The 27,803-nt window shown below is 40.8% G+C and overlaps 3 protein-coding genes across 5 annotated transcripts; 2 read left to right on the top strand and 1 right to left on the bottom strand.

Moving 5' to 3' along the window:
• The first annotated feature begins 978 nt into the window (after positions 1-978).
• On the top strand, positions 979-13,866 carry LOC139657434 (zinc finger protein Eos-like). Its single transcript, XM_071535268.1, has 8 exons — positions 979-1,076; positions 2,316-2,366; positions 2,486-2,590; positions 3,101-3,355; positions 4,485-4,652; positions 6,082-6,231; positions 6,570-6,701; positions 8,065-13,866. The coding sequence occupies exons 2-8, from the start codon at positions 2,327-2,329 to the stop codon at positions 8,958-8,960; spliced, it is 1,746 nt and encodes a 581-aa protein (XP_071391369.1). The 5' UTR covers positions 979-1,076; positions 2,316-2,326; the 3' UTR covers positions 8,961-13,866.
• Positions 13,867-13,981: 115 nt separating this feature from the next.
• Positions 13,982-15,337, bottom strand: LOC139657435 (small ribosomal subunit protein eS26). Its single transcript, XM_071535270.1, has 4 exons — positions 15,317-15,337; positions 14,481-14,658; positions 14,254-14,384; positions 13,982-14,071 (listed from the first exon to the last, which is right to left on the bottom strand). Exons 1-4 carry the CDS (start codon positions 15,317-15,319, stop codon positions 14,036-14,038), a joined length of 348 nt encoding a protein of 115 aa, XP_071391371.1. The 5' UTR covers positions 15,320-15,337; the 3' UTR covers positions 13,982-14,035.
• Positions 15,338-16,178: 841 nt separating this feature from the next.
• On the top strand, positions 16,179-26,421 carry LOC139657438 (RNA-binding protein 5-like). 3 transcript variants are annotated; one of them, XM_071535276.1, is made up of 25 exons: positions 16,179-16,271; positions 17,215-17,268; positions 17,459-17,633; positions 17,752-17,895; positions 18,534-18,603; positions 18,999-19,072; positions 19,999-20,082; positions 20,207-20,267; positions 20,456-20,524; positions 20,625-20,785; positions 20,893-20,990; positions 21,362-21,449; positions 21,629-21,697; positions 21,782-21,854; positions 21,958-22,061; positions 23,019-23,142; positions 23,267-23,358; positions 23,483-23,677; positions 23,779-23,928; positions 24,400-24,474; positions 24,573-24,752; positions 24,934-25,008; positions 25,108-25,211; positions 25,679-25,808; positions 26,011-26,421. In XM_071535276.1, the coding sequence occupies exons 2-25, from the start codon at positions 17,252-17,254 to the stop codon at positions 26,134-26,136; spliced, it is 2,538 nt and encodes an 845-aa protein (XP_071391377.1). In that variant the 5' UTR covers positions 16,179-16,271; positions 17,215-17,251; the 3' UTR covers positions 26,137-26,421. The 3 variants fall into 3 exon arrangements, with proteins under 3 accessions (XP_071391377.1, XP_071391375.1, XP_071391376.1); XM_071535274.1 differs by having other exon boundaries at positions 17,749-17,895; XM_071535275.1 differs by having other exon boundaries at positions 16,213-16,230; positions 17,749-17,895.
• Positions 26,422-27,803: the final 1,382 nt, after the last annotated feature.

The following is a 27,803-nucleotide window of genomic DNA, read 5'->3' as shown; positions in this document are numbered from 1 at the left end:
GTTTTCTTGGAACATAGACATAAGACCTGGTCAACCCATTTCCTAAACTGGCAATATTTACCATTGTTTCATCTTGTTTCTCGTTTAGGTTTTAAGATCTGTTGATGATAGCAGGTCTGTATTGGAGGTACCACCAACAGCAGCAGGGGCATTCACACCAACGCCAGCAACTCAACTGCCAGCAGTGACAGGGGCTCCATGCTCAGACATCTTGCAGAGCCTTAACTCAAACTCGGTCCATGTATTCTGCAGGAACACACATTCACAGAAGCAGTCACTCAAACGGTCTGGATGGGATGGCAATGGAGGCCGTTGAGCTCATAGTGGTGCTCTGCAATTACTCTTGGCACCTCCTGGATCCTGGCATACTGTCGGAAGCAACCCCATGCAGGCCTCTCCGTCCCTCTTGGATCCCTGTGCCATTTTTCACTGCTAATGTTGTTTATGTACCTCCCTACTCTAATCGGACTGGAACCTAAAAACTATCACAGGTATCCCACTCATGATACCACATTGCCCAGGAAAAGCACACCACAGGATGTGAACTAAAATTTTAGAAATTGATTGCATATTATTTAGGCTACAATAAAATTCAAGTAGTAGGCTATATGAGCATTAGTTTATGTGCAACTTTAAATATTCTTATTTTTACTGAAACGTGTCCTAAGTTGCCTGCTGCCAACTTGCAACATTTGAAAGTAAAAAGGATGTGAGTTCCATTGCTTTTATCAGTTTCAACAAATCTCGTATAAAGAATTTGGGGGGAAATGGCTTCACTATTGCATGTTGGTGTGTGTGTGTGTGTGTGTGTGTGTGTGTGTGTGTGTGTGTGTGTGCGCGCGCGCGCGCGCGTGTTAAGCAATTATTGGCTGAATCAATGATAATGTTGCTGATGCTGATTTGTGTACTTAAACCTGATAACGGGCTTTAATTTAAGTTGGGTACCGTGGGGTCTAACCGGACCGGAAATTGTTTGGAGGTCGAAGTAAACGCTGCCGGGAGATGCTGCCGTCGTAAGGGAAAACAAGCAGATGAAAAAAACAATAACTTCATTGAAACGGCCGTGACAGGGACAGGTAATATGAAGCTTACCGGGAGAACCGGACATGTTAGGAAATGTTTCCACAAGTGCTTAGCTCCAATAAGTTGTTGAAGTCAGCTCAAATATATCGGCGAGAGAGAGCTAGCTAGCTAACGTTAACCAGTTACGTAGCTGGTTAGCCATAGCATTTTGGGAGGCGATGGGTGCCATAGCAACCGTTTAGGAAACATTGCTTGTGGCGGCTAGCTAGCTAAGATAGTTAACGCTAGTTTCTTCTGCTAAATAAAACGATGTACTGAGACTGAATGTACAGTATAGCGTTAGTTAGCTAGTTAACGTTACGAGTCAATGTTAGCTACCTTGCGTCACTGCTCAAATGACTTAGCTGTAACTTTGTTCCATGCTGTTAGTGTAAGCTGTTGGGGGCGTCAAACTGTTTTAACGTTAGTGTTAACGTTAGCTAACCTGGCTAACGTTACTTTCCATCACTTGCTAAGCTAGCATAACGTTAGCCATAAAGGCCGACCAGCAACATTAATAACATTAGCTCAACGCCATTATTAAATAAACGCTGGGAACGTTAACGGTATATTTATCCATCATGGTCCACAGTCCATGCTTATCTTTATTTGTCAGCTGAGCCTCGAGTCCTAGTTAACGTTTCAACGTTCCGTTAGCCTAGTTTACCAATGTTGTCATTAGCCAACCTGAAAGTAACCCTGAGCCAGCTGATCTGCGGCTGCTAAGGTTGAAGTTGGCGCTAGCTGCTATTTTCTGGTATCATTAATCAGCTATCGACCACATCTAGCTAATGTTAGCGCTAGGGGCTAACGTTCACTGTTAGCTAACTGTTAGCCAAATAATGGTGCAGTTTAAAAATCACGACCTTACTTTAATTGCACCGGCAAGTTAACGCTAGTTGGCTAACGTTAACACCAGCTGTTAGCATTGTCTATTTTTTCGTGTTCAGTGAAAGTTAAGTTGTTAACGTTACTTACAGCTGACTGGTAAATTAGTTCATCAACTGTGAAAAAGGACCTACAATGTTTAATTTAGCTCGCTAGATGGCTCAAATCTAGTCATGTGTTAGCTTTTACATGGTCTATCATGGTTTTTCATTTCATAATCTGATGTCAAATTGGACCTGTGTTTTCCTGTAATATTCGGTGGTGTGTGAGTGAATGAATGAGTGAGTGACTGAGTGAGTGAGTGAGAGAAATACTTCAGTTTTCTACTTCCTTGTATGAAATAATTGTGCTATTTCAATATTCAGCTTGACTGAGTATGGATGTTGATGACTGCAATGGCCGGTCTTACATATCAGGTACGACTCCATAAGGCGGACTCAGTACTTTATATTGTCACTGATATACTGACCTTTAAAGGTTGGCATCTCATTGAAATGACAGTCAGAATTTCCTTTTGTTTTCTTTTGGGCTGCAGCTAGTGGAGACTCGTCAATGGAGAGGGAGTTTACTGGGGCCCTTGGAGGTCCAACAGTGAGCACCCCCAACAGCCAGCAGACCTCTCCTAGTCGCTCCCTCAGTGGTTGGTGTGAAATTAAGTTTGAATCTCAAAAAACTATGACTGTTATGCTTCATAAAAACCCAAAAGCTCATGTATTTCACAATTTACATCTTCACTGTGTGTCCGACACAGTCTCCCAATTTGTTATCAATGAGCTACTTCTCACAGTTATTGTGTTATGTCCATGTGTTCAAGCAGAATTGTGAATTTGGCATCATCATCCAACTTTGACCTGTCTGGAAAAGACCAGGTTGCAAAAGTAATATATTTTAGGTGCACAAAATATATACAGGATATATTACTTAAATATTTAAATTATATTGGATTTAAATGTTATGACCACATTTTTTTGAGAGCTTTACATGCTTTCCATGCTTTCCATGTCATGACAACATTCTCCAAACATATGACACACACACATAGACACCCTTTTGCTAACTCTTTTGTATCTCTTAGTCTTTTTTCCGTCTTTTGGTCTTGAGAATATCTCATTTAAGGCTTTTTTTTATTTTTGCTCTTCTGCCTCTCTAGCCAACTCCATTAAAGTGGAGCTGTACAGTGATGAGGAACCAGGTCGTGGTACCGAGGATGAAAGAGGGGAGCGGGTAGACGAGGGGGGTCCAGAGCAGGGAAGTGAGGCTGTCGGAGGCTACAGGGAGCTTACCAGTCCTGAGACCATGCCAACAGGAGCCACGAGGCTGCCAAATGGGAAGCTGAAGTGTGACATCTGTGGAATGATCTGCATTGGACCTAATGTTCTCATGGTGCACAAACGCAGCCACACAGGTGACTGATGAATTTAATTTGATTAATCCTTCCCTAGTTGGAAAACATAACAAGTTTAGTTTGGTGTTTGTTAAACATATTTGGTAAAGTACGGCTAACAGGGATTTGCCAAGTAATTAGGATAACAATTTTGTTTATGCCTCGTACACAACTTTTCTGCATTTGTTTGACATATTTCATTGTTGACATAAGGATAGACCCCGGATTGGTGTATTGTCGCAATGGTCGTGATGGCCAGCAGTACAGCTGTCCTTTACCAGAGCTATAGCAGCAGGACTGAGCGCGATGGGTCTCACCTTGAGCCAAAAAGTTACTAGAATTCTCTTTTGGCTTTTTATGTTGTAAGCAAAGTTGCCGCAAAAGATACTCGCCCATCGTAAACATTTTGGAGGGACAATTGGTTAAGAAAGCAAAAGAATTCTACCTCATATAATCCAAATCTAAATAATTGAAAACTTAAACTTAGGTAAGTGAACAGGTTTAAGCATGGAAATTCATATGTTTAAAAATATGAACATTCATTTAGCTCATGAAATACAACTTCAGGCAGACCTTGACAGAGTGGGGACGTTGGTGAAGTTGAAAATTTTCAACGCATCCATAAAATTAGCAACATTGGTAGATTTATTGATGATTATGCCCTGTTTTGTGGTCGACCCAGTTAATCACCAAGAATTTCTTTCTTTTGAACAGTGTACGTTTTTCTCATGATGATTTGCAAGTAGGGCTGGTATCTTTGGACATTTACTGGTACTGATTGTAAAACGGCACTTTTTCTTTGTTGAATGAAAACAACCTTTCACTATTCAATAGAGTACATTATTTTGTGTACATCATTTGTACAAACAATGTGCTTGTTCTACAGGGAAACAGACCCTAATCAGTTGATTTTCGGATCATTTGGTATTATTTACATTGAATTGGCTGGTATAATAGTGGAGATAGCTTGTGAATTCTGGGATTCACAAGCCTCTGTGGTTGGCAAAAAAAAGTCTGTATCAGCTGATTGATATCATTTTTGATACCCAGCTCTACTTGCAAGTTACCAGATGGATCTGTTGGGAGGCAATGCACCAGGCATACAGATTCAGTGAGAGGTTTTAAGTTAATAGGTTTGATCTACCCACAGGTGAACGGCCATTCCAGTGTAATCAGTGCGGCGCCTCCTTCACTCAGAAGGGTAACCTGCTTCGCCACATTAAGCTGCACTCAGGGGAGAAGCCCTTTAAATGTCCCTTCTGCAGCTATGCCTGTCGTAGACGAGATGCTCTTACTGGCCACCTTCGCACTCATTCGGGTGAGAGGGATTCTCAGACTTGCAGATATTTACAAATACCAGTGAAAGAAATGCACAGTTGGACTTGCTTTAGTATCATTATTAATAATCAGCTTTTGTTTACTCATTGACTCATTTCACCTTCAGGGCTCCCACAAAACCTGGAATTTTATAGATCAGTTTTCCAGTCATGAAAAAGTCATGTAGAATGAGAAAATTAGCAAGATGTTCTCGAAAACGTTGGGTTGTCATGGAAAATCTCTTGTGTATTGCACACAGAAATATAACAAATTTTAGTTGTAGTCAAGTATAAGAACAAGAAATAAAAAACTGACAACAGGAGGTGCATGTGATTAAGGTGTCAAATGTAAATAGTTTACACTTGACAGGGCAATTTTATAAAACGCAACATATTGTTGGATGTTTATGAACGTATCCAATTAAATGCTTGTGTGCCTTCAACAGAGACAAGCTTTCCTGTGGGCATTCAACCCTTGGATATGGAATGAAAATGTTAGTTGATTTGTGGTGTTAGGTGCCGATACTACTTACTTGGCAGTTTATTAGTAGCTTTAAGCTAATGTTTGAGTAAACTGTCATTCAAATGTTAGCAACAGTATGCATTTTCGATACCCTATTGTTGGTTTTCGTTAACAATTGGAGTCTATGATTTGCTTACCTTTTCTCTGTCGTGAACATGCATAGTCTGCTTATTAGTGTTAGCGGAGTTAGCAGTTCAGGGGATGAAGCTTAGGCAGGCTGGAAGGAAGGTGAAGGCAAGCATTGGTGTAACAGTTTCCATAATGACAATACAAACTCAAACCCAATCGTAATAAGAATCTTTTAAAAACTTGATTAGGTTTTATGTTTTGATAAGTCATGCAACAGTCCAAGAGTAGTGTAAAGATCCCAAATCCTGCTGTTATGTTTATTTACAGCAAGATTCTTATAGCAACTAGCTCGGTCGTGATGTCCATCCACTGTGGTAATCCAAAGTTTGTCTGAGTTTCTCTATGAAACTAATAGATCTATAAAGGTTTTATTGTGTATCAGGTCACAGTATCGGCTATATATTCATATTTTCAACATATATATTATATAATCTAATTTCATACAGGCTGAGACTGTATAGTGTTCTATTTGCTTGTAACTTAAAGATGCAATAATTAAGATTTGTCTGTCCCATAGTCCAAAATAACATAGGGTTGTTGATCAATACCACCAATGACTTAACGATTACCTTGCCAGGTGTTGAGATTTCTTGCTTTCAAAACTCACTTTCAGGCCTGTATGTTTTAGAATACCAGAAGAATATGACCCTTGCCACACATTTGGCATATTTTCTTAAGCAAACTTTTTGTGTGTGATTGTGGCCAAAATTAGTTCTCAGAGATCATGTTTTGACTCTAGACTTCTTAATAATAATACAGTCTTCCCTCTCTGTCCCCAGTGTCCTCTCCAACTGTAGGGAAGCCCTATAAGTGTAGTTACTGTGGCCGTAGTTACAAGCAGCAGAGCACCCTGGAGGAGCACCGTGAACGCTGCCACAGCTACTTACAGAGCCTGGAGGCACAGCAGCCAACCAGTGGTCAAAATCCAGGTAGAGTGTGTTATGACAGCCACGGAGATGGATGTCAACAAAAAGCAACCATGTTCCCACTTGAGGCAGTAATCTAAATTACAACATGGTATTGTGCAATATCCATCTCATAAGAGACTGTAATAGCATACAGTATATATATATATGTAGTCCTCTTTGCCTCCGAAAGAAGTTAATGTTGTGCTGCACAGAATCTCTGAGCCTGACTTATAGTCACTTTCCATATCCAAAAGATGATTCAGATTCTGAAGACTAACATAAAACTTAAACACTTAAGTTAAATGCTGTTATACGTAATTTTGAAAAATAACCTTAGAATTTGTTCATGTCCTCTGCAGGAGAGGAGATGAGGGAGCTAGAGTTCATACCAGACTCTCTATTGCAACCTTCCTCAGACAAGATGGCATTTATTGATCGGCTCGCCAACAGCATCACCAAACGCAAGAGGTCCACACCACAAAAATTTGTAGGTGAGCACTTGATTTCAATGTGGAAGGGTTGAGGAGATGGAGAAACCACCAGTCAACCAGGTGTTTTGCTTGATTCAACTACCATGCATAATAGGACTGATCTTTTTCCTCTGACATGACCACTAGCTCTCTGTTTTTATGTTTTCCAAGCTGTTTGATTTGCTGTAGCTGCAAGCCAACATTGAAACCAATTCAAGACACTCAACTGTTTTCAGTTGCACATAGCCAAGGCAGGAGTGGTTCTCTCCAAAGAGCCCGGTGTTATTTGCTGTATACAGTGGCTCTTTGTACAATAGTGAATACAGGCTCAGGGCAGACATATCACAGATCACGCATACAATATAAAGTCCTCATAGACCTTTTTATAGACAACATCGGCATAATTTAGCCAGTGTTCTTGAAGTATTTTTAATCCAGATGGCACAGCCTGCGTCTAACTTTTCTCCCTCCAGATCAAACTCTTTTCATTGTGCCAAATGCTTACTAGATGTCATAGACAACACGTTTTGAATGGTCATAATGGTAATTAGAATTTCTGTGTTAATGATATGAATCATCAAATGTGTAAGTAGCCTACACACAGGGACAAAAATTAGACTTGAGCTCATTTAAAATGTCTTTAGTGGTTAAACAGCCAACATTTTCCAGGTGGATTTGTCCCATTTGAGTGTCTTGTACTACTGCTTCCTACTGGGAATGCACCGCCAACTGATACTTTCTTTCTTTCACTTTGTGTGACTGAAGGAGTTACACTAGCCTATAATTTAAAATATAAAAATGTCTCTTCCTTTGCCAATTTAAAAGCTACGGTACAAGTCATCACATCTACTCCACGCACACTGTGTGTGTTTATGTGTTTATCTGCCTTTGTCCCCTTACGTGGAGGAATGCCTCAGGAATCGGCAATATACGTGATGATGATTGATTGACAGGAGAATGTAGATTAGATTAGACTAGATTAGACAGCTTTATTAATCCCCAATGGGGAAACTCATTTGCCACCAAGTCAACTCATACAGACAACAAACAAAATAGACATTGCACTTCACAGTACACAACAAATAGTTAACACCATAAAAAGCCATTTGAGACATAATTAACAGCTGAAAGGTGCTATGGAACTAGACCACATCTAGGAATGTTCATTAAAAAATCTGACCGCTGCTGGAACAAAAGACCTTCTGAGTCGTTCAGTAGAACACTGAGGCATCACTAGTCGTACACTATCGCCCAACCCTTGTGGCCTGTTAATTTACCTGGGCGGGCCTCCCAAATATTAACATTGTATCGTAAACACTGTAGTCTGTCATCGACTTACGCCGACTCTAGTCCAATATCCTAAAACTATGTTTCTTTGCTGCAGGACAGAAGCACATGCGCCTCAGCCTGGCAGACGCACCTTACGAGATCAGTGCTGGTTTAGAAAAAGATGGGGAGATGCACCCTGGGGACCTTGAACCGCCACATTTTACTGGTCTGGGAGGAGAATACGTGGGCGCACCAGGTAATGGAGGAGGAGGGGCATCAGACACACTGCGACCACTGCGCCTTCCTACCACTCACCCCTCGTGTTTATCGGAGCTCAGGCCGGACGTCAGCTCCGCTCGCACCCCAATAGCTCCTCTGGGCCCGAGGCTGGACTGTACAGGGGCCGGAGCTGGGCTAGGGGCTGCTGGTGTAGGGGGAAGGGAGGCAGCAGAGGGTCATGAGGACCTGCCTGCAGGCCGAAGTCACGCGCCCTCACCTAGCAATGGTTGCCAGGACTCCACGGACACAGAGAGCATGCCAGATGAGCCGTGCAACAGTACCGCTCCAACTCTGTCCCTCCACAGTAACAATAACAACCACCATCACCCCCTCCACTCCAACAACCACAACCCACCACCTCCTCCCCTACTGCACCACAGGAGTAGGGAAAGACACAGCCCCAGCCATGCCAAAGACAGGGATGGGGAAAGGGAGGAGGGAGGCCACTCGGCTCCCCCACCTTCTGCCCTTGCTCCAACCCCTGGCTCACCTACGGTGCCCTCCTCCACCTCCAGGGAGGCTTTTCGGGTTGTAGACGGAGAGGGGCGAGCTGTGCGTTCTTTCCGATGTGAGCATTGCCGTGTGCTTTTCCTGGACCATGTCATGTTCACAATCCACATGGGTTGCCACGGCTTTCGCCAGCCTTTCGAGTGTAACATCTGTGGCCACCGCAGCCAGGACCGCTATGAATTTTCTTCACACATCGTCCGCGGAGAGCACATCCTCGACTGAGGATAAGAAAGGGTTGGACTACCTGCTTCACCTAGAGCTATTCTTACACTGAGACAAAGACCTGGCTGGGTTTGGTCTGCACAGTACAATCATTGGGGCAGTGAAATAATGAAACTGATTGTATATGAATATTTCAGACAGGCACTGGTACAGTTGGTATGCAACACTTTACTCCAGATATGCATGATAGGAAAGCTCATATCTATCATTCTAAAATTAAAAAGGAAGTCCTTGTAATTTTTAATGCACTTTGAACAATGAATCAGTTTTAAAAAGCACTTTCAAATTAATTGTATTCTAAAGTATGATGAGTCAATGCACTTTTTCATCTTCAGAAGTGCCTTGCTATCTAATCCGGGATTCAAACCTGGTGCACAAAATGTTATACAAATGTGATTTATGCCGGCGACCTGACAAGTTTCCCTCTTCTGCACTTTAACTGAGATAACGTAAAAACAGCTTAACATGAAATGTTGCCAGTCTGCACTTTGATAGGCTTGCATTGAATTGAACCATTAGGGTCGTTTTAATGACTAGTTTGAAAAGCACTTTTTTCAAATTCATTCCCTAACACACCTTAAGTTCTACAAAGGTTTGAGAGCTTGGGGTTGATGCTGTACAATAGATTGTGTTTTATAATGCTAGGTGTGGTGCAGACCAAACTCAGAAAACCAGGTCTAAGTCAAATAGATGTATTTGAGGGGGTGTCCTCAAATTAGGAATGCACTTTTTGTTTGTGTCGGGGGTGAGGTTGACAGATTTGAGTGTGTGTGTCAGTGTGTGTGTGAGTGATAGAGACCCCACGTTTTATTGGAAGTGAAGGTAAGTAAAGTGAAAAATGAAGGCTTTTATCTGTGTGAATGTGGTGTGGGATGGTGTATTAAATATTTGTTTTTCTTTTCTATGACGGCTTTTGTTGCACTGATACCTGCCAGAATACAATGATTATATTAAACTATTTTATAGAACACATTTACGACCTGCACATTTCTCTGAAAATGTGAGAAAAAGAGATGGCATGTTTTTCTCACTAAGAAAGGAGTAGGAGTATCACTGCCACTATTTTAGAGATTACTTAAGAGGTTAGGGTGTTTGAGATTTTTGAAGGTCCTCAAGATCTCCCCTTACATAACTATATGAAACAGCAAACCAAAACTATTCTATTTATGCTATATTTAAAAATGATTTTGGTGTAATTATTGTGCCTTTCTTCACCCTGACCTCGTTGACTAGTCTGTAGGACATGAACTACCAACTGTCATGTCTCTTGACAGCATATTTTTATGGGTGGTTTAATCATGTTGGAGATCATGAGATTCAAATAGTCAAAGACAAAGTACTCAAGTTATATTCCAGATAATCCTGTTAAGTCCCTAGGTTTGGGTTTTGCACAATTGCTATTTTTCAAGGCCTGTTCACCCTGGGGTTGATTTAAATTAATTGGTTGGGAACCAAGCACTTTTGCTCATTTATCAAAGACTATAGGTGCATGGGATTTGACACCTGCTGCTATGGCATGAATGAGTTCAGTGCTGTGTGGCAGTTGACCACAGTCCACTCCTCACCGGTTAAATTCAAATTGAGATAAGTGTTTCAGTTCAATGAAGTCACAAGTCAGTGGTGAAAGTTGTGGGACAGTTGAGTGAAATTGGTTCTTTTAAAAATCAGTAATACTTAAATTGTGACTAAATGAACACATCCTGGTGACACTGCACAAAACATTTGAAATTTATGTCAGGAGAGACATGAAGATGAAGTAAAGACTGTCAGCTCTTGATTCTGGCTATCTGTTTGTTTACATGTCAAAACATAATAGAAAAATGGAAGTTACCGTAGTCACTCTTAGTTAATATTTGACTACATACCCATTGAGCACATTAAGAAAGAAAAGTTTGTAAACCATCAGCTCCACTAGCTGCTTGATACCATTGTTTGAGGATGCACAATCAAGACCAGAACGCAGCCTCTTGTATGAATTTCAAATTAAATTTCAACTTAAGGTACAGTGTGAAATGAATAGATGACTTCTGATTAACCCGGTGCTAGACTTTGATTTAGTCATTAATTCACATTTTTGGATAGATAAAATGAAATGATGAATGTCCAAAAATTGTATTATTTCCTGGTCATATTGTCCAGCAGGCAACAAACCTGCATGATTTAGTCTGGATGACAGGGTTTGGTTGTTTAATACAAATAAAAGGGTAAAAAAGGGTCTTAGTTTTGAGTCAGTTTCGAGCCAGCATTATCCTACCACAGAGCTTTGGGTGTCTTCTCCCTATTCATTTCCCCATAAAGTTCAAAATGAAAGTTGGTAAGAAAGAAGAGCTTAGGTCACTCATGCCAGCCTTGAGACTCGAGGACATAATTATCTGAAGTTGTATTGATAAATCAGCCCCTGTTTATATGTCATTTACCCCACCCATGTACTTCATACTGCTTCAAGAGAATGATACTGAGATCCTGGAGATGTTAATTGGTTACAGACATTGAGAATAAATCATTCTTACTGTATTAGCAAATAATCAGAATCATCAGCTGACTTCAGCCCCAATCATATTTTGGCCAGAAACTGTAGCACAAAAAGCACGAACTTCATGACCTTCCCAATATGTTTATTAGACTTGGTGAAATCTTACTTCCTACTTGTTTAGATCCTTTCATCTGCAGTCTTAAGAAGCATGGTTCTTCAGAGGTTCTTTGTGGGCTGAATGGAAACCATTTAACCATTTGTGGCTGTAAATGGTTCTTCACTGTTTGTCATTTTAGTGTTCTGAATGATTCCTCAGTGGGTTCTATATGGAAATCCCACCTTTTTTCATACTAATGATCTCAATGTACTGAAAGTATCCAATATACTGTCTAAATATTACTTAAATGGTTTCTATGAAGAGGAATAAAAAAAAGTACTTGGTTCTCAGATTATTCTATATAGCACCATGAAGGTGGTTCTATATAGCACTAAATGCGGTTCCCCTACAACTGAGCCAAAGAACCACTACTCGGTACTAATGAGCACTTTTCCTTATTTGAGTGGAAAAACTGAAAAATTTGAATCAGTTATTTTTTTTTTAGGTTTAGGACTATTTGACTTTTAAGAGGAATCAGATGTAGGGTCAAATTTCTGAACAATTTTCACTGCTCTTGTAATAGAATCTTGTCATTTGTAAATGCGGTATGATTTCTCCATGGGTTATCTCAAAACTTTGTGGAGAAGAAATTTAAAGGAAGACAGTTCAAGGTTGCCCCTTTCAAAATAAATGTGATAAAAATGTTTACCTCAAATATTACCTCTTTGTTTCAAGAATGACGTTAAGAGTTCACAAGTGATGCATTTTGTTTGATGGGTGATTGGAAAATTGGCTTTGGCAGACATTTATCTACTTTGTAAATGTGAGATTTGTTATGAGGGAAAATGTTACATGGAGGCATAAAGCACCATGGAGATCTTGTCACCTCCATGTTGACATACAGACCCAAACAAGCTAGGTTATAACTGAATTTGCTTCCCAAAAGGTATTGTTTCATTCACTGATCTAAACATTATGCCTTATTAGCAGCAATGTGTTGACTGTTAGGTCAAGTTGAGAGAGAACTTGATGTGTAAATGGAGCACGCAACATTTGGTACAGACTATTGAAATGTAGAGGTTTTCTTGATCTGCAGCGTCATCTAGAGAACATTTACAAAGTGACTTTTATGTAAATTATGTCCTAGACACCAAAGTTGTGATTGCAAATCACTGAACTTGTCATGAAAATGTCAGATTGCATGGGTAAAAAAGGCTTTGATAAATCAAGTACTTTTTACACACTACTTCACTGTGTGCATTCTGATTTAGGCTACAACTTTTATTGAAAAAGGCCCAGGTGCGATATTTCTCCTGTTGGTGTGACTTTTGTGCAGTAAATTTTGCTTTTGTGCCTTTTGCCTGCGGTCTTCTCTACAGTCTTTCCTACACAACAGTTGAAAGCGTTGTCTTTCAATTGTTAAACTTTTGCTGAATTGAATTTGTTTAATTCATCATGTAGCATAATTATCACACATTACAAAAGGCTTTAAATATATATTTTGGCCATCTTTGAAAATTCTCCCCACTAACCCAGCCATAGAGTAGACTAAAACCACCAATAATCACACTGATCTTAGCCAGAACCAATTTGTTTTCATTTTTAGGACCATGAAATACTTAGTCGACCGTAGATCATTCAAAAGAAAAATGTTGGTAATGCTAACAGCCAAAGAAATAGCTGTAATTGTGACATAAAATGTGTCCAAGTTTCCCTACATGTAAACCCACTGCCCTTTTGTTGACCTCATGATATGTGACAAAGTGAAATGTTTTCAAAAGGTTAGTAAAAATGCTTGGAGCCCCAATCCGTGACTGGCCACTTCTGAACAGGGATTTAAATCAGTCATCAATTCTACATCAGTTGAGGAGCAAATTAACCATTTACAAGGTTCAGCCCTCTCTCCCCTTCACAAGTTGAGGGTTTGGGTAGATTTTCTTTGATGTGCTACACTGGACAGTGGTAATCTGCTTTCAAACCTGGTGCATGTGGTACCAATACTGTTTGCTACTCTCTCTATACCCCAGCCTACTTTCCACATTAGTCTTAATGACAACAAAGTGAAAGCTATTGTATTTCTACTCAATTCATAACCATGCTTCAGAAAAGAAAATGTTATTGTTACTCTAGTTTTGTGGTATTTTGTGTTTAGATGTTTTCCTTTTGAAGTTTTCCTATTGCACTGTGTTTGTGTTCCCTTCAATTTGACTATCTGCTTTGTTAACCTCCCCACCCCTGTAAATGGTCTGATATCGCTTTAAATAACTGCAGAGCCTTTTTAAATGTACCATAATGTAATTATGCATTTGTGTAATCCGATCTTAAACTACTGTAAGTTTTGTACTGTACTGAAAGAAAGTCTATTCCAAATAAAATACTTGACAAACCTGTCTTTCCTACAATTGCATAATATGCTGTAAGCAAAAATAATAAGAGCTTTACAAATTCCAGTTTTTATAAAGGTTGCCTTTATTCTTCAGGTGTACAGCATCTTCAAAACCTGCTTTACATAGGCTTTGGAGGAGCTCTGGGTGCACCACCCTGTGAAAAAAAACAAAGTAATTGAGTTGTTAGACATTTGGGATAAAAATCTGATCTGATTTTGTGTAAGTGAAATGGTGCAAATCGCTTAAGACTTTCTCTCTGGAGCTAGACCGACCTGATCTGACAGCGCATGGACAACCACATTAATAGTAAGGGTAGCTGTTGTGGAGGGTACTTACGCTGGGCCTAAATCTGGGTGGTGGGGTGCGGTCTTTCCTGGCCTCACAGGAGCGGTTCCTCACCACCTTACTGTGGATGGCACAGCTGACACAGTAGTGCAGCTTCACGTAGAGCTTGGGCAAAACATAGGCTGCAGAGAGGAACACAGGGAGGGACAGGTACAGATGAGGAGAGAAACTTCACCAGCATCAAATGTGAGGACAGCTCAAATATTCAACACACTCACAATCAAAGACACTGGCCTCCGAGATGTCCCTCACGGCTGCTGCCTCAACAATGTTCCTGATGACAAACTTCTTGATGGCCTTGTCCTTGGGGACACAACGGGCACAGTTGGTGCAGCGGATGGGCTGCACATGCCCACGGCCCTTCTTGGCACGACCGTTGTTCCTTCTCTTCTTGGTCTGTAAAGCAGAGGCCACAATTAATGAGTGCTAGAGATTAAAGTTTGACAATTCATAGTATTGGTACATCACCACACGGCCATCATAGAAGGAAAATAACAGTTGATTGTAATAAATTAACAGGTGATTATAATCAAATGACAGCTAGTGAGCCTATGCATATGGTAAATAACCACATTGATACAAAATGCATATGCTTAAAAATAGTATGAATGTGAACGGGCATAGTATGAATAGGAAAGCTTCACTACGGGCCACAGCGCAACTCAATACGATGTCTCCCAACAGCTACTGCAATCACACGTCGGCTATTACCAACTTTGCCTTTTCCCCTCGTGGCTGCCGTGTAATGGAGCCACGAGGCTGTTTTTCCATTTTCCATTCCAAAAGCTTTTTTTTTTAAATCACCATCCCTTCATTGCACATGAGCACAGAACACATGCGCAAGGCAGCTAGCCAGCTAACTAGCTAACTTTGCTAGCAACAGGCCCGGACTCGTGTTTTTATCACTATAAGTGACATGAATTTACTATTTCCCCCAACTGCGGTAAAGCTATATAATTAAAATACATAAGAAGGACACATTTTATCCACGTGTTTGAATTAAAAGACAATATATTCTGTTTTTGCGAAACGAGCACCACGGTAACATACTCACCATGTTGCACGGGAAGCTAGAAAGAGGACCGGAAGAGGTTGCACGGTCAGAACTATATAATTCCGCACCGCCCTCGACATCATTATATCAAAAACGAATCTGGCGGAGTCATTTTTTTAATAGAATAACGCCACATTCCATAAAAACACTTACAGATACATGTTTTTTTGTGAAATTAAATTGAAAATAATTGTTTAATCGCGGAAGGATATGAGTCTATTGCTGAAAGTTAATGTTTTGATACTAGGCGCCGTCTGAGTGAGCGGAGTTTTCAGTTATTCCATTCAATCGAACAGGACATGTTGCTCTTTCGGGCAACAGTAGGTCATGAAACAAGCCCACCCATATTTTTCTGCTTACCTGAAGTAGATATTTTAAACTTTGATATTGATTTGTTACACCGTTTTGCTTTAGGTGAAATAAAGCTTAAGTTTGTTACAAAATTGTAGGCTTGCTGAATATTAAGTAAGTCAGAAGCTAAAGCTTTTATATGGGCAGAAACGATCAAGAGATAGCAGCAGAACTGGGAGAGAGAAGAGATGCGAATTAGGCACCTGTACAACATCCAGGGGAAGGTTGGATCCAGTAAGAAGTTGTAAATACAAGGTTACGAATAGGTCACAGTGGTTTAAACTCAACATTATACAGGATAGGGAAACATAATAAAGGGAGGTGGATTGAAATCAGTATCAGAATGAGAGGGGCAGACTGAAGGGAAATCTGAGAAAATGGGAATTGAGCAAATTAATTTGCAGAGTATGTTACTCTAAATCTCTACCCACACTCCAGCCCAGTAGGAGGCGGTAATACACCTTTCAGTTGGATTTCAACCGCCTCAAAACTAACTTGAAGAAGAAGAATGGCTCTATTGCCTCATCGCTAGCCAGCAGATAGCTAAACAAGCCGATGACTACGTAGGTTACCTTGCTCACTACGAAATCATTAATCTATCAGAGTAAGTTAACCACGTTGTTACAGGGTTTTCAAGCGGTGAGTAAACGACACGGGACTATGTATGTTTGCTGTCTGGGCTAGACAGCTAACGTTAGCTAGTTAGCTGACGACTACGCTAACCATCTTAAGCCAACGCAGCTAGGATGGCCTGCCTGTACCACCGATCAGGCCGACGCTTGTTGTTCGTTGAGCCTGAACACTGGAATACATCATAGCTACACGCTGAGACATGATTTCATTTTAAGCCAAACGTTTCAGATGTGACCGTTGTGGTTAGGCCGGTCTGGCAACACTACATCAGTGGATGCCTAGATGAAATGTTTGCCCACACTCGTGTTGCTTTGGTGTGGGTGGATCCACTGATTTAACCAAATATCCTCTGTCACAATTTGTAGTTCTCATGTATTTGCAGTTCAATCAATGTAACAATCAATGTATCTTTTTTGTTTTAGAAAAGCTGATGAATGTTAGTACGTATTTAGGACAAAAGTGTCTTATCATTTCTGTGGTGATCAGTGCGGTAGCCAGAGTGACTTGCAGCAGAATAACGTCTTCCTGTAAAGTTCTGAAAAGACCCAGGAGCAGAAACCAGCTGGGGTCAGTAGTTGCCTTATGCCACAATATTTTTTGTATTTATCTGGAAGGGTTTTTCTACAGAGGACCAGGATTCTGGTCTGAATGAATGTGAGTCAGTGAATTCAAAAGAAAATTCTGCATCAAAGCATAAAATCTCAAAAGTTGAGATGCCAACTGCCTGATATTGAAGATCTATCAAGTTAAACTATCCTGCTACTCATCAGTCTATTTTATTGGTTTATTGGTCCCATTCAGGCCCCTCAGTATCTATCTATCAATCTATCTATCTTTTCATGATGCAATATGGACTCAAAAACTGAATAGTGATTGAATGGCTAAGAAATAATCTTTTCATAATTTTCTTACAGGGTTCTTTGATCAGACGTGTGTCTTCTGCACTGTACCATGGGAGCTGATAAAAGGTAAGATGATGATTATGATCAACTGTAGTATTGGCATGAATTCAGTTTGTTTAGGACTGGACATTATTTACGTCAGGCCCTCTTTTCAAGGATCTTACGTTGACTAGTTTGCCTTCAGGTCTCAGCCATGTCATATGGGTTTTCATGTCAATTATACTGACACTCCTGTGCGCCTTTGTTTCTATTTCAGGCTCAGTCGGGGTGAACGCAGTGGAAGATATGGCTCAGATGGAGGAAGGGATGATCCAGAATGGCATGAAAGACGAAACAGAGATGTAGAAAGGGATTGTGATCGACGCTGGGGTGATGACAGATACCGAGAGCGCTTTGAAGAGCGCAGAGACCGAGACCGAGATAGTCCTGAGGTCAGTCAATAGGAATTACTTTGCAAACTTGTGTACTGTTCAGACATCTGGCAGGGGAATATGAAACATCAGGATTGTCAGTTTGACAATCGGAGCATTATTTGTTTGTCTGCAGCAGAGGGGGCGAAAGCGACACAACAGTGACAGATCTGAAGATGACTACGATGGGGATTATCCAGACCAGGACTACAAAATGGAGCAGGAGGAGGAGAGCAAGACCATTATGCTCAGGGGTCTCTCTCTCCATGTCACAGAGGATGATGTACGTCTCACAGCTCTTATTTCTGGTTATAAGTCCTACAGGCGCGTTCAGACATTTCCTCCTTTTTAAAAAAAAATTTTTTACATGAAAGGCAAAGGGGAGCAGTTGCTTTGGAAAGGTGCCTGGCATCTTTATAGGTGGAGCATTTTGTAAAGTTGAGAAAAGGTTAACTCGCACATGACATCAGTTGCTTTTTTGTGAGCTGACTATCACAATGAAGAAGAGGCAGTAACTAGGCAGCTGAGAGTTTATGACAACAACAACCAAAATGAAAATGGAGAAAGTAACAGTTGAAAAGTCGGTAATAGTTTGTATTCTGATCATAAAGAGTTAGTATGGAGCACTTTGGCGGTGTTGCGGGTGTTTCTGGTAAGCGTTTGAAAGTTGGACATACTGTAGCACTGTTTTCCGATAGTGGCAGCTGGTTTTGATTTTAAGTGTGCACTGAAACCTGCTGTTTCAAATTAGAAGTACAAATTATGGTTAAGGCAGCACATTCTACAAAAATTTGTAATGGTGTGAGGGCACCCTTAGGCAGTCAGTAATCCTCAAAGTCATATGGTGTCGATTACACTGCACTGTATGACTGTAGAGTTGTTGTATTTGGATGAATTTGACACTCACCCTCTGTTGTGCAGATCCGGGCAGCACTTGAGCAGCTGCAGGGACCCCAGCCTGTGGATATCCGCTTGATGAAGAAAAGAACAGGTGAGTGTTGATGTTGAGAGTAGTGTCTCCCGTTCACGTCCACGCACCGTGCCTTAACACCCCACTTTGCCTCCCTTATCACTGTCATTACAAAATGTCCCATAATACAACTGTCAGACGATCCTTTGTGTCCTATAGAATGTTTTATGTTTGTGTGAACATAGGTTTGATGATATGGCCAGGTAAGGAGGTAGCTGTATGTACTATACCTGTACCATATTTGTCTTTTCATGCTGTGGTATAGGTTAGCCACCACCAACCCCTTTTACCTTGTAAGCATCTCCCTCCGTTTTTACTTTGAATTGGACTGTACAAGCCGACTGTGACAGTTTGAATGTTGTACCAAAGCATTCTAACTAACACGCCTCCCGTCTATATTTGAATGCTGTCTCTAGGTATAAGCCGAGGTTTCGCCTTCGTGGAGTTTTATCACTTGCAAGATGCTACCCGATGGATGGAGACCAATCAGGTTGCCTCAACAATCACCAAGTGTAGATTTTGTCTTGGAGATTAGAGCCCCAAATAACCGATACCATGAGTGACTGATCATTGAGAGTTTTGAAGTATTAGCAATTTAGACAACTGAAAGCTTATCATATTTAGTGGAAGTAAATTTTGTCATTTAAAACTAATATCAGAGGCTATTTTTTCAGATATGTTTGGTATCATGCACTTGGTTGATTAATATGCCAAGTATTTAATAACTTTTACAGGCAAAACACAAGTCATTCAGCTGCTTAGTTCATGTTGTGAATTCAGTGGAGTATTGAACTCTAAAATTGAACCACCATATAGTGTCAGATGATTTTTGCTTTTGGAAATGAAACCTTCAATAATGGAATCAATATCTTTTGTGTGCTCCGTTTGGATTTTTCATCAAGGTTATGCATAAAAAATTTAGGACCATATTAAGCTCAATAGTTTTGGGATGTCGGGGAGCACAAGGCCTTTTGCCTCTCCTTTTTGAAGAGTAGAGCTCCTGTTAACCTAGTGGCCCAAGTGGTCTTGATTAATCCTGACTGCCCTAGGGTTCCATAGCACACTCTGCTCCAGCTCAGTCTATTGGCTCCTTTCTCACCTCCATTTTAAAATCTGAAAACTGGAATGAGACAAAGACGAGCTGGCAGCACTCCGGTCCGAAACACTTTAAAAAAGTTTTTGAGAACTCAATCCCTCATACACAGACCTGCAGCTCTCTCTCTGAACCTCTCTCTACCTCTGATCTACTCTTCCCTGTACTCCCTGAGGGACTCTACCTAAGTGAGTGTAAGCCTAGCCACTCTTTCCCGTTCCGGCTGTGCTCACTCATGGGGTGGGATAGTGGCAGGACCTCACCTGCCCCTTTGGCTTTAACATCTTGGAATTTGAAATAACTGGTGGCTTTTGACTTGACAGAACAAGCTGGTGATCAAGGGGAAAAGCATTGCCATGCACTACAGCAACAGGAGACAGAAGTTTGAAAACTGGCTTTGCAATGCTGTGAGTATCATCTCTAACTACATTGTGATCCCACCATATTTCATCGGCAGAGTGAAAGTATTTTTTGATGCAGATTCTTTTTCACAATTACCTAAATTAAAACAAAGTCATTGGTTTCTCACAGTGTGGTCTGTACAATTTCCGGAAGAGGCTGAAGTGTTTCAGGTGTGGAGCAGTCAAAGTTGGTGAGTTGTTCTCTTTTGACCTTACCAGTTTATGTCCTTTTATGGGGTTTTTTAAGACTCTTCTACCCTCTTAAACTTAACAACACCAACCATTGGAATAGATGATACAGAGTCATAGTGGCTTGTACTGGGTAATGGTAATTTATGTGTTGGTCTTGATCATTCCACTTTGCTGTTGCTGAGTACAGAGGGGGAGTCTTCTGGCATAAATGGTGTAAGCGCTGAGTCTCAACAACCTGGAGATTACAATGGGGACAGTGAGTGTGTTTGTTTTTTGTTTTTTTAACGGATTCAAATATTAAATTCTTTCAGCACATGTATTGTGCATAGAGTCATGGTTCCTTCTGTCTTTCACAGCAATAATTTTGAGAAACATTGCCCCTCTCTCAACTGTTGATGCGATTTTGAACATATTGGCACCCTATGCCAACCTGTCTGCGGGCAACATCCGCCTCATCAAAGACAAGCAAACAGGACAGAATAGAGGCTTTGCCTTTGTTCAACTCTCATCTCCCTTGGTATGTTATTTCTGGTGTGAATATGTTGTAATTATGTCAGTGTGTTTCTTGTTGGGGGTTTATGAGAATATATGAGAAAGCTTATGTCTTCAATTCCTCTTGTGTAGGAGGCTTCTCAGCTGCTCACCATTCTCCAGAGCCTTCAGCCACCTCTAAAACTTGATGGGAAGACAATTGGTGTGGATTATGCCAAGAGTGCTAGGAAGTGAGTCATTATCACCCTTCCCCCTCTCCAATTGAAGTTCGGTGTAGTTCCTATGAATAGGATATATAAGCTCTTTAGCTTCTACACAATTTGAACTGCATTGTTTTTCACATGCTATAGCTATTTTTATTTTATTGTTTTACATGTGCGCCGAGAATGAAATGAAATTGGTTTATGCAGCTCTCCCACCAGGGTGATGGAAAGCTAAGTCATGGATTGGTCCATGTTTTTTGTTTGTTAATGAGTTGAGTTGTAATGGAGAGTTCCTACACGCAAGCTCAGTGTTAAAATGCAAGCAAGGAAGATGCCATCTGTGCTGAATACCCCACCTCCTTTAAATAATCCCCAACAATCCCACCGTTCCCTTACAGAGACTCAGTGCAGCCTGATGGAATCAGAGCCAGTGCCCTCTCTGTTGCCAGCACAGCTATTGCTGCTGCTCAGTGGTCATCCAGCCAGGTATCAGTGGTTTGCTTGTCCTATTTTGTATTCTTAATTTAATTACATTGAATGCGTATTGGAATGTATGCTAAATTGCCACAAATGGATGATGTGACATTAAAATAGTATTTCTCTGTCCATAATGTATCGCTGTGTTGTTGCAGTACTGGCCCCTCACACCTGGTTTTATCTCTTAGTTACAACAAGGTTCAGGTGCCCCCTCTGACTACACTACACTACAGGAGGGCTTTGCACAGTATACACAGGTCAGTTCACACTATTTTTTTTTATTGTGACAATGATTTTAACAAGAAAGACAAAGGATTTACTGAGTGCTTTTCCCTCTATAGGGACAGAATTATGAGCTATGGCAGCAGCAGCCAGAAGGATTGGCACCTGTCATTGGAGATGGATTACTAGGAGGTAGTAAGAGCAGTCAGTCACTCTGAGACAGTTTGGGTCATTTTTGTACTTGGATTGAGAATGCCAATTTGATAAAACCAAATATTCTTTGTATTCTCTGCAGCCGCTCCAGGAGTGAAGACTTTGATCCCCGCAGCCACAGGTGTGGTTATATCCCAGACAGCTCAAGTTTACCAGCCCGTCATTATCACCCAGCCTGCCTTACAGGTAGACAATATATCAACAAAGCTTCTCTGTGTGGCAGGCAGAACTCATAATTGTCCCCCACCAAAGGGGGGACTATGGATCGGTCTCCGTCCGTTAGTTAGTTCGTTCATTCGTTCGTTAGTCACACTGTAACGTTGACTTTGTGCCGCTAGGGGGCGGCATTGACAATGAATAGGGACTAAAGCAGGTCATACAGTTAAAGTTATCATACAAAGTGGGGGACAATGAATGGGGACTCAGTGGTAAAGCAATACAGTTAAAGTTATCATAGGTAACATAATAGACTACACACGCTACACACTTGGAGACAGGTTGATGTGTTGAAGTGAGAGTCAATGGAGAATTTTTGGGCAAACCTCTAACCACAAGACACTAGTTATTGTACAGTTGTTGGACTGTTGTACTGTTATTGCACTCATCACTGCACTACCACTCTGCCGTCAGTGGTGACTACTTATATCATATTACCACTTACCTACTGTGCAATACCATATATCACTTATCATTTAGCATTTATATTATTCATAACACTCACACTCCTGGTGTTGTATGTTATATTATATATTGTATTATAAATTGTATTGTAGTGTACATTGTGTAATGTAATTGTATTTATTGCGTATTGTAGTTCTTATATTTTGTACTGTATTGACTAAAAACAGGACAATTACAGTTACTACATTTCAAGATATAACTTGTAAGCCTAATTCTGAGGAGAGTAGGCAACAGAAATATATGGTCAATCTATCCTTTCATTGTCCCATACGAAAATGCTTATACTATGTCACTCATATTTCAAATACACTCAGCAATCACTGACTGACCCAAGGGTGGAACTACATCACTGGTGGGGGACAACATGTGTACTATTTGCTTGTTTATAATATGCCACCCAGGCGCTGCATTTGTGTTAATAATGGATTGTTATTTCTCTTTTCTCTTCCCTCCCTGTCACAGCAGTTGGTGGGGCAGGTTGATGCAGCACAACAGGCTGTTAGTGTTTGCACCTCATCCCTGGTAACATCGGCAACCTCCACTGTTGCTGCCGCTGTCTCTGCGGCTCCCACAGCAAACACATTTGGTAAGATGAGTTAGCTACTGAAAAGCCTCTCTTTATGTACATGAATAGAAGAACCTACTATACTGTACAAAGCATATGTTGTAAGCATTGCATATGGGCTTCTTTGTTTTTTTTTTATTTCTAGTTGCTCCTGACATCTCCACTTATCAGTATGATGAGTCATCGGGTTACTATTACGATCCACAGACCGGCCTGTACTATGATCCTAACAGCCAAGTACGTACCTAGGGTCTCATTGTATTTATATACATGTCTCACACTATGCATTTGTATTCCATCAGAGGTCATTTTACCCCAAATCTCTCTTTGATCCACTTTTTCTTGTGCTCGTCTTCAATAGTACTACTACAACTCCGAGACGCAGCAGTACCTGTACTGGGACAGTGAGAAGCAGGCATACATCCCTGCACCAGCAGCATCGGACACGAGCATGGAACAGGCCTCCACAGCTAACACCGCCAGCAGTCCCACAGGCCCAGGCCCCATGAGCGGTAAAGAGAAGAAAGACAAGCCAAAGAGCAAGTCTGCACAACAGGTAAATTCTACCTCACCAGGCAAGAAAAACTCTTATTTTTGCAAATGGCTGTTACGTTGTTATTGAAATGATATCTGCATTGGATGTTTCTCCAATTACAGATTGCAAAAGACATGGAGCGTTGGGCAAAAAGCTTGAACAAGCAAAAAGAAAGTTTTAAGAGTTGCTTCCAAGCCCTAGGGCAATACAAGGACGAAGACAGGAGAGAGTCTGCAGCTGCTGATGCAGGTTTCACCCTCTTCGAGAAAAAGGTACTGAAGTCACTATTTTGCCATGAGTAAATGTTTTGCACTGGACCTGGGTAACAGAGTATTAAAAAAACTACTAGTATAGACAGAGACACAGGGCTAACTGGGAAAACACACTTGCATGATGCATACATTCCCTGTTCATAGATTCAAATTCAAAATCACATACTTTTTGATGGTTTGTGAACCAAACATAAACCTTAATTTGTATTTTGTTAGCCAGCCATCTTAGCTATGTCAGCTTTTACATATTTGGTTATCTTTGACACTTTCAACAGACAGCGTAAAATGGTGAGAATCAATAGCTTTGCAATAGTAGTTGCCATAAAGAGAGACTGGTAGCATCACTTGCAAGTTAGATGTACCCCACAAGTAACCAGATAGCCTATGTGTGTAGAACAGGTCTATGATACTATAGCTTAAATTATAATGTCTGTATTACTTGTTGATATGGTTTGTGTTGCTTCCTTTCAGCAATTTGCAGGCTTTGAGATGCAGTCTCTTATGATGGAGCAAGTGAAGATCACAGAGCAAGAGACCTCAGCCAAGGTGTGGATGTGCTTTATGGAAAAATGCACAAACATGGAAGTTAGGCTATACAAAAAACATGTCCCTTAACCTCTCACCTATTTATGTTTTTATATTAGAGTGGCCTGGTTGCAGCTTACAATGGGGACAGTGACCCAGAGGAGGCAGGCCCAGAAAAGGCAGAGGAGGAGGCAGGGAAACTGACTGACTGGAATAAGATGGCTTGTCTGCTCTGTCGAAGGCAGTTCCCCAGCAAGGAGGCCCTGCTGCGTCACCAACAGCTCTCTGACCTGCACAAGGTAGGATAGTAAACAGCAGGTGTTGAATCTGCAAGGAACTATCAATATTTTGGGCTCTGCCATCTGTTCAGGGTATAAAACTATCCTTCGATACAAAATTAAATAGGACAATACATATTCATTGTACCAGTTAATAACATCACATTTTGGCAATTGATTAAAATTGCTATTAATTGTTTAGCAAAACCTGGAAATACAGAGAAGATCCAAGCTGTCAGAAGCTGAGCTGGAGGAGCTGGAGAGGAAAGAAGCTGAGGTATGTGGCTCAAGGATTTCTACTGTTGTTTTCCTTCAGAAATCTTTGAAATAAATGGACAGTAAAGAAAGTTTCATGGTCATCTGCCTCACTTTACAGCTGAAATACAGAGACAGAGCTGCAGAGAGAAGGGAGAAGTACGGTGTTCCTGAACCTCCTGCACCAAAGAAGAAGAAATTTTTTCAGCCTCCGACCCCAGCAGTGTAAGACCTGAGCCACAGTTTGCACATATCCTCAAACACCTAGACATTTAAAGACTTGATCAAAAACACATGAAAATTAGAAAATGAGTAAAATCCTCTGGAAAACCATACAAGACCAGACAAGTCCTAGAAAATCATAAGGTCACAGGCCCTTCACTCAAAAGTCTTCTTCCAAAGTCTTTTCCTTGATGGAGCATACTCCAGGACCCCCTATTGCTCTCCATAGTCTTTCAATGATCCAAAGTCATAGAATGCAAAGTATTTTAAAGATGTTTATGGGACATCCCATCAATATACCTTTTCATTTCTCTGAAAGGAAGCCACTGCAAATTGTCTGTCTTTTCAGATCAATGTCCTGGAAGTGATTTTCGTGGAGAGAGTGGGATTCCTGATCAGACTTTTCTGATCCTGAATGCTGTCAGTCTTTCCACGGTACTAACATCCCTTCTCATCCACCTCCAACACAGGAACTATGAGCAGCCCACCAAAGACGGTCTAACAAGTGATAACATTGGGAACAAGATGCTGCAGGCGATGGGCTGGCAGGAGGGCAAAGGTCTGGGGCGCCACCAACAGGGCATCACAGCCCCCATCTCGGTGAGTAAGCCAGAAACAATTAACAGAGGACTTTTGACACATTCCTCAAAATGACGCTCCCATCTCCCCTAGCAATTCCTGACAGATGGAGTATGCATGTTAATGTGTTCTTTTTCAGTGAGAATCCAATTAGCACAGTTACCTGAGGGGTACCTGTGTCCAATCTGTCTCTTCTCATAACTGTCTTTGCATCTTCCCACAGGCTTCATTAAGGACCAAGGGCACGGGCTTGGGTATTAAAGGAAGTTCTTATGAACTCTCTGCATCTGACACCTATAAGGACGCCGTCCGTAAGGCCATGTTTGCACGCTTTACTGAAATAGAATGATTTGGAGAGAGAAAAAAACGTCTTCAACCCTGGAGTTGTAATTGCACGGCCAACTGATCCCCATGTAAGAACCCTGACAGAGGAATGGCTGATGGTCTTTTTGTTTTTTAGGACCTTATAATCAGCCTGTTTTTTTCTTACTGGCTAAAATTATACTTTCTACTTTCTCTATGTATATAAAATTCAGTTTTGTTTTAAATAACTAGATAAAATGGGTGTCATTGGTTGAATGAACATTGGAACATGTAAAGTTTGTACAGATATTTGTACATAAAATGATGTGGTCCTGCTTATCTCTTCTTCCTCATAAGCATGTTGTTACTATCAGAGGGTTGGTGGGTTGTGGGGTGTTTTGTGAGTGGCTGGGTATGGAAAGTGTTAAAGTTTTTTGTTTGTTTGTTTTGGGTGGTGGGGGTGGGGCTAGAGCGGCTTCACTTGCATGGTGTATTATTTAAAAAAAGAAATAGGTCAGATGGAAGGAACAGGCAATTCTAACGGGACATTCTGTCTCAAGCAGAACAATTAGCACTGATTTGACTCATTTGGTTTAGACAGGGCCGATGATAATACTGTTTCTTCCCATTATCAAGCATCAAAACCCTTGTGGCCTCTTGGTTGCACATTGGTTCCAAGGTAAAAATCCACAGGTGTGTCTGTCCTTTTTGTGACTTGCATACAGGCTTGAAATAGATCCTGGATGGTTAGACAGTTTTTCTCATGTCTTTTGTAAATCCATGCTTGGAAACGCTTTTTGGAAAGTCTTTCTCTGCATCTGGAGGTTAGTGAGCTGTCCAAGGGTGGAAAATGCAGATGTAGTGACTGTTGGTTTTCCTGTCTGCCACTTCCCATTCTCCTTGCCTGTGTTTCTTCCACTCTATTTACAGTGGGACATGTCCTCCGTGTCTGACTGCTGTACAAGCTTGTCTTGTGCACGGGACTGCACAATTAGTTTTGTATAATCATATATCACAGATCTAGTTTCCACAATTAATAATCATATAATAGCTACTGGCATAACCGCAATATTGAAACATACATTTTCACTCTATGTCCACTCCGACTCAAATGTTGATGTAAGATGCCAAATATCCAATACAATAATTTTGTGCCTGAAATTATCAAGACTAATAATCATCAGGACAAAACTTGGTGTTTATACTCTGCTCTGCTGTTCTCTACATCCTAGTTTGTTAGTTCACTAGTCACTGTTTTACCTTTCGTGGTCTGATCATAGTAATTATATCTTATGAAGAGATCTGTACATTCAAATCTAAAACTACAGCGTCAGGTTTCAATGGAGGATTTGAGGGAGACATACCGTATTCACAGATCTTACATATTATATTTTGATGTGTCACGTAGGTGCATGGTTTGTATTTCCATGTGTTTCAAGTGAGTAGAAATAACTTATTCATATATCTGTAACACTGACAAACAATAAGTTACTTGAGTTTAGTGACTTCTGTCAATTCATCATGAGAGTAAACTTCATCTTCATCACCAGGGGGCAGTATCAGTTTCAGGAGAAATTGCTTAAACCAGTGATCACTATTAAACTTGGTCAGATTACAAAAACTTTCATCAACTGTCTCCCAGGGCATAAAAATCCATCACTAAAAATCCATTAGTATGAACCTATATGAGAATATGGAAAATTAAAGTATTTT

Source organism: Centroberyx affinis, unplaced genomic scaffold (assembly GCF_046629955.1).
Source record: "Centroberyx affinis isolate AG114_WGS23_722 - 3 ecotype Tasmania unplaced genomic scaffold, CSIRO-AGI_Caff_v1 ptg002685l_1, whole genome shotgun sequence".
Taxonomy (NCBI): Eukaryota; Metazoa; Chordata; class Actinopteri; order Beryciformes; family Berycidae; genus Centroberyx; species Centroberyx affinis.
The sequence above is the reverse complement of the archived record's forward strand: the minus strand, read 5'-3'. Positions and strand labels throughout refer to the sequence as shown.

Excerpts from the sequence above, each read along its gene's own strand:
- LOC139657434 (XM_071535268.1), top strand. The coding sequence starts at position 2,327 with ATGGATGTTGATGACTGCAATGGCCGGTCTTACATATCAG. Across the intron at positions 4,653-6,081 it reads CCACCTTCGCACTCATTCGG|TGTCCTCTCCAACTGTAGGG; the intron begins GTGAGAGGGATT and ends CTCTGTCCCCAG. Across the intron at positions 6,232-6,569 it reads AACCAGTGGTCAAAATCCAG|GAGAGGAGATGAGGGAGCTA; the intron begins GTAGAGTGTGTT and ends TGTCCTCTGCAG.
- LOC139657435 (XM_071535270.1), bottom strand. Across the intron at positions 14,385-14,480 it reads GGAGGCCAGTGTCTTTGATT|CCTATGTTTTGCCCAAGCTC; the intron begins GTGAGTGTGTTG and ends TCCTCTCTGCAG. Across the intron at positions 14,072-14,253 it reads CACCCAGATTTAGGCCCAGC|GGTGGTGCACCCAGAGCTCC; the intron begins GTAAGTACCCTC and ends TTTTTTTCACAG.
- LOC139657438 (XM_071535274.1), top strand. Across the intron at positions 17,634-17,748 it reads GAGACCGAGATAGTCCTGAG|CAGAGGGGGCGAAAGCGACA; the intron begins GTCAGTCAATAG and ends GTTTGTCTGCAG. Across the intron at positions 21,855-21,957 it reads TGGAGATGGATTACTAGGAG|CCGCTCCAGGAGTGAAGACT; the intron begins GTAGTAAGAGCA and ends TATTCTCTGCAG.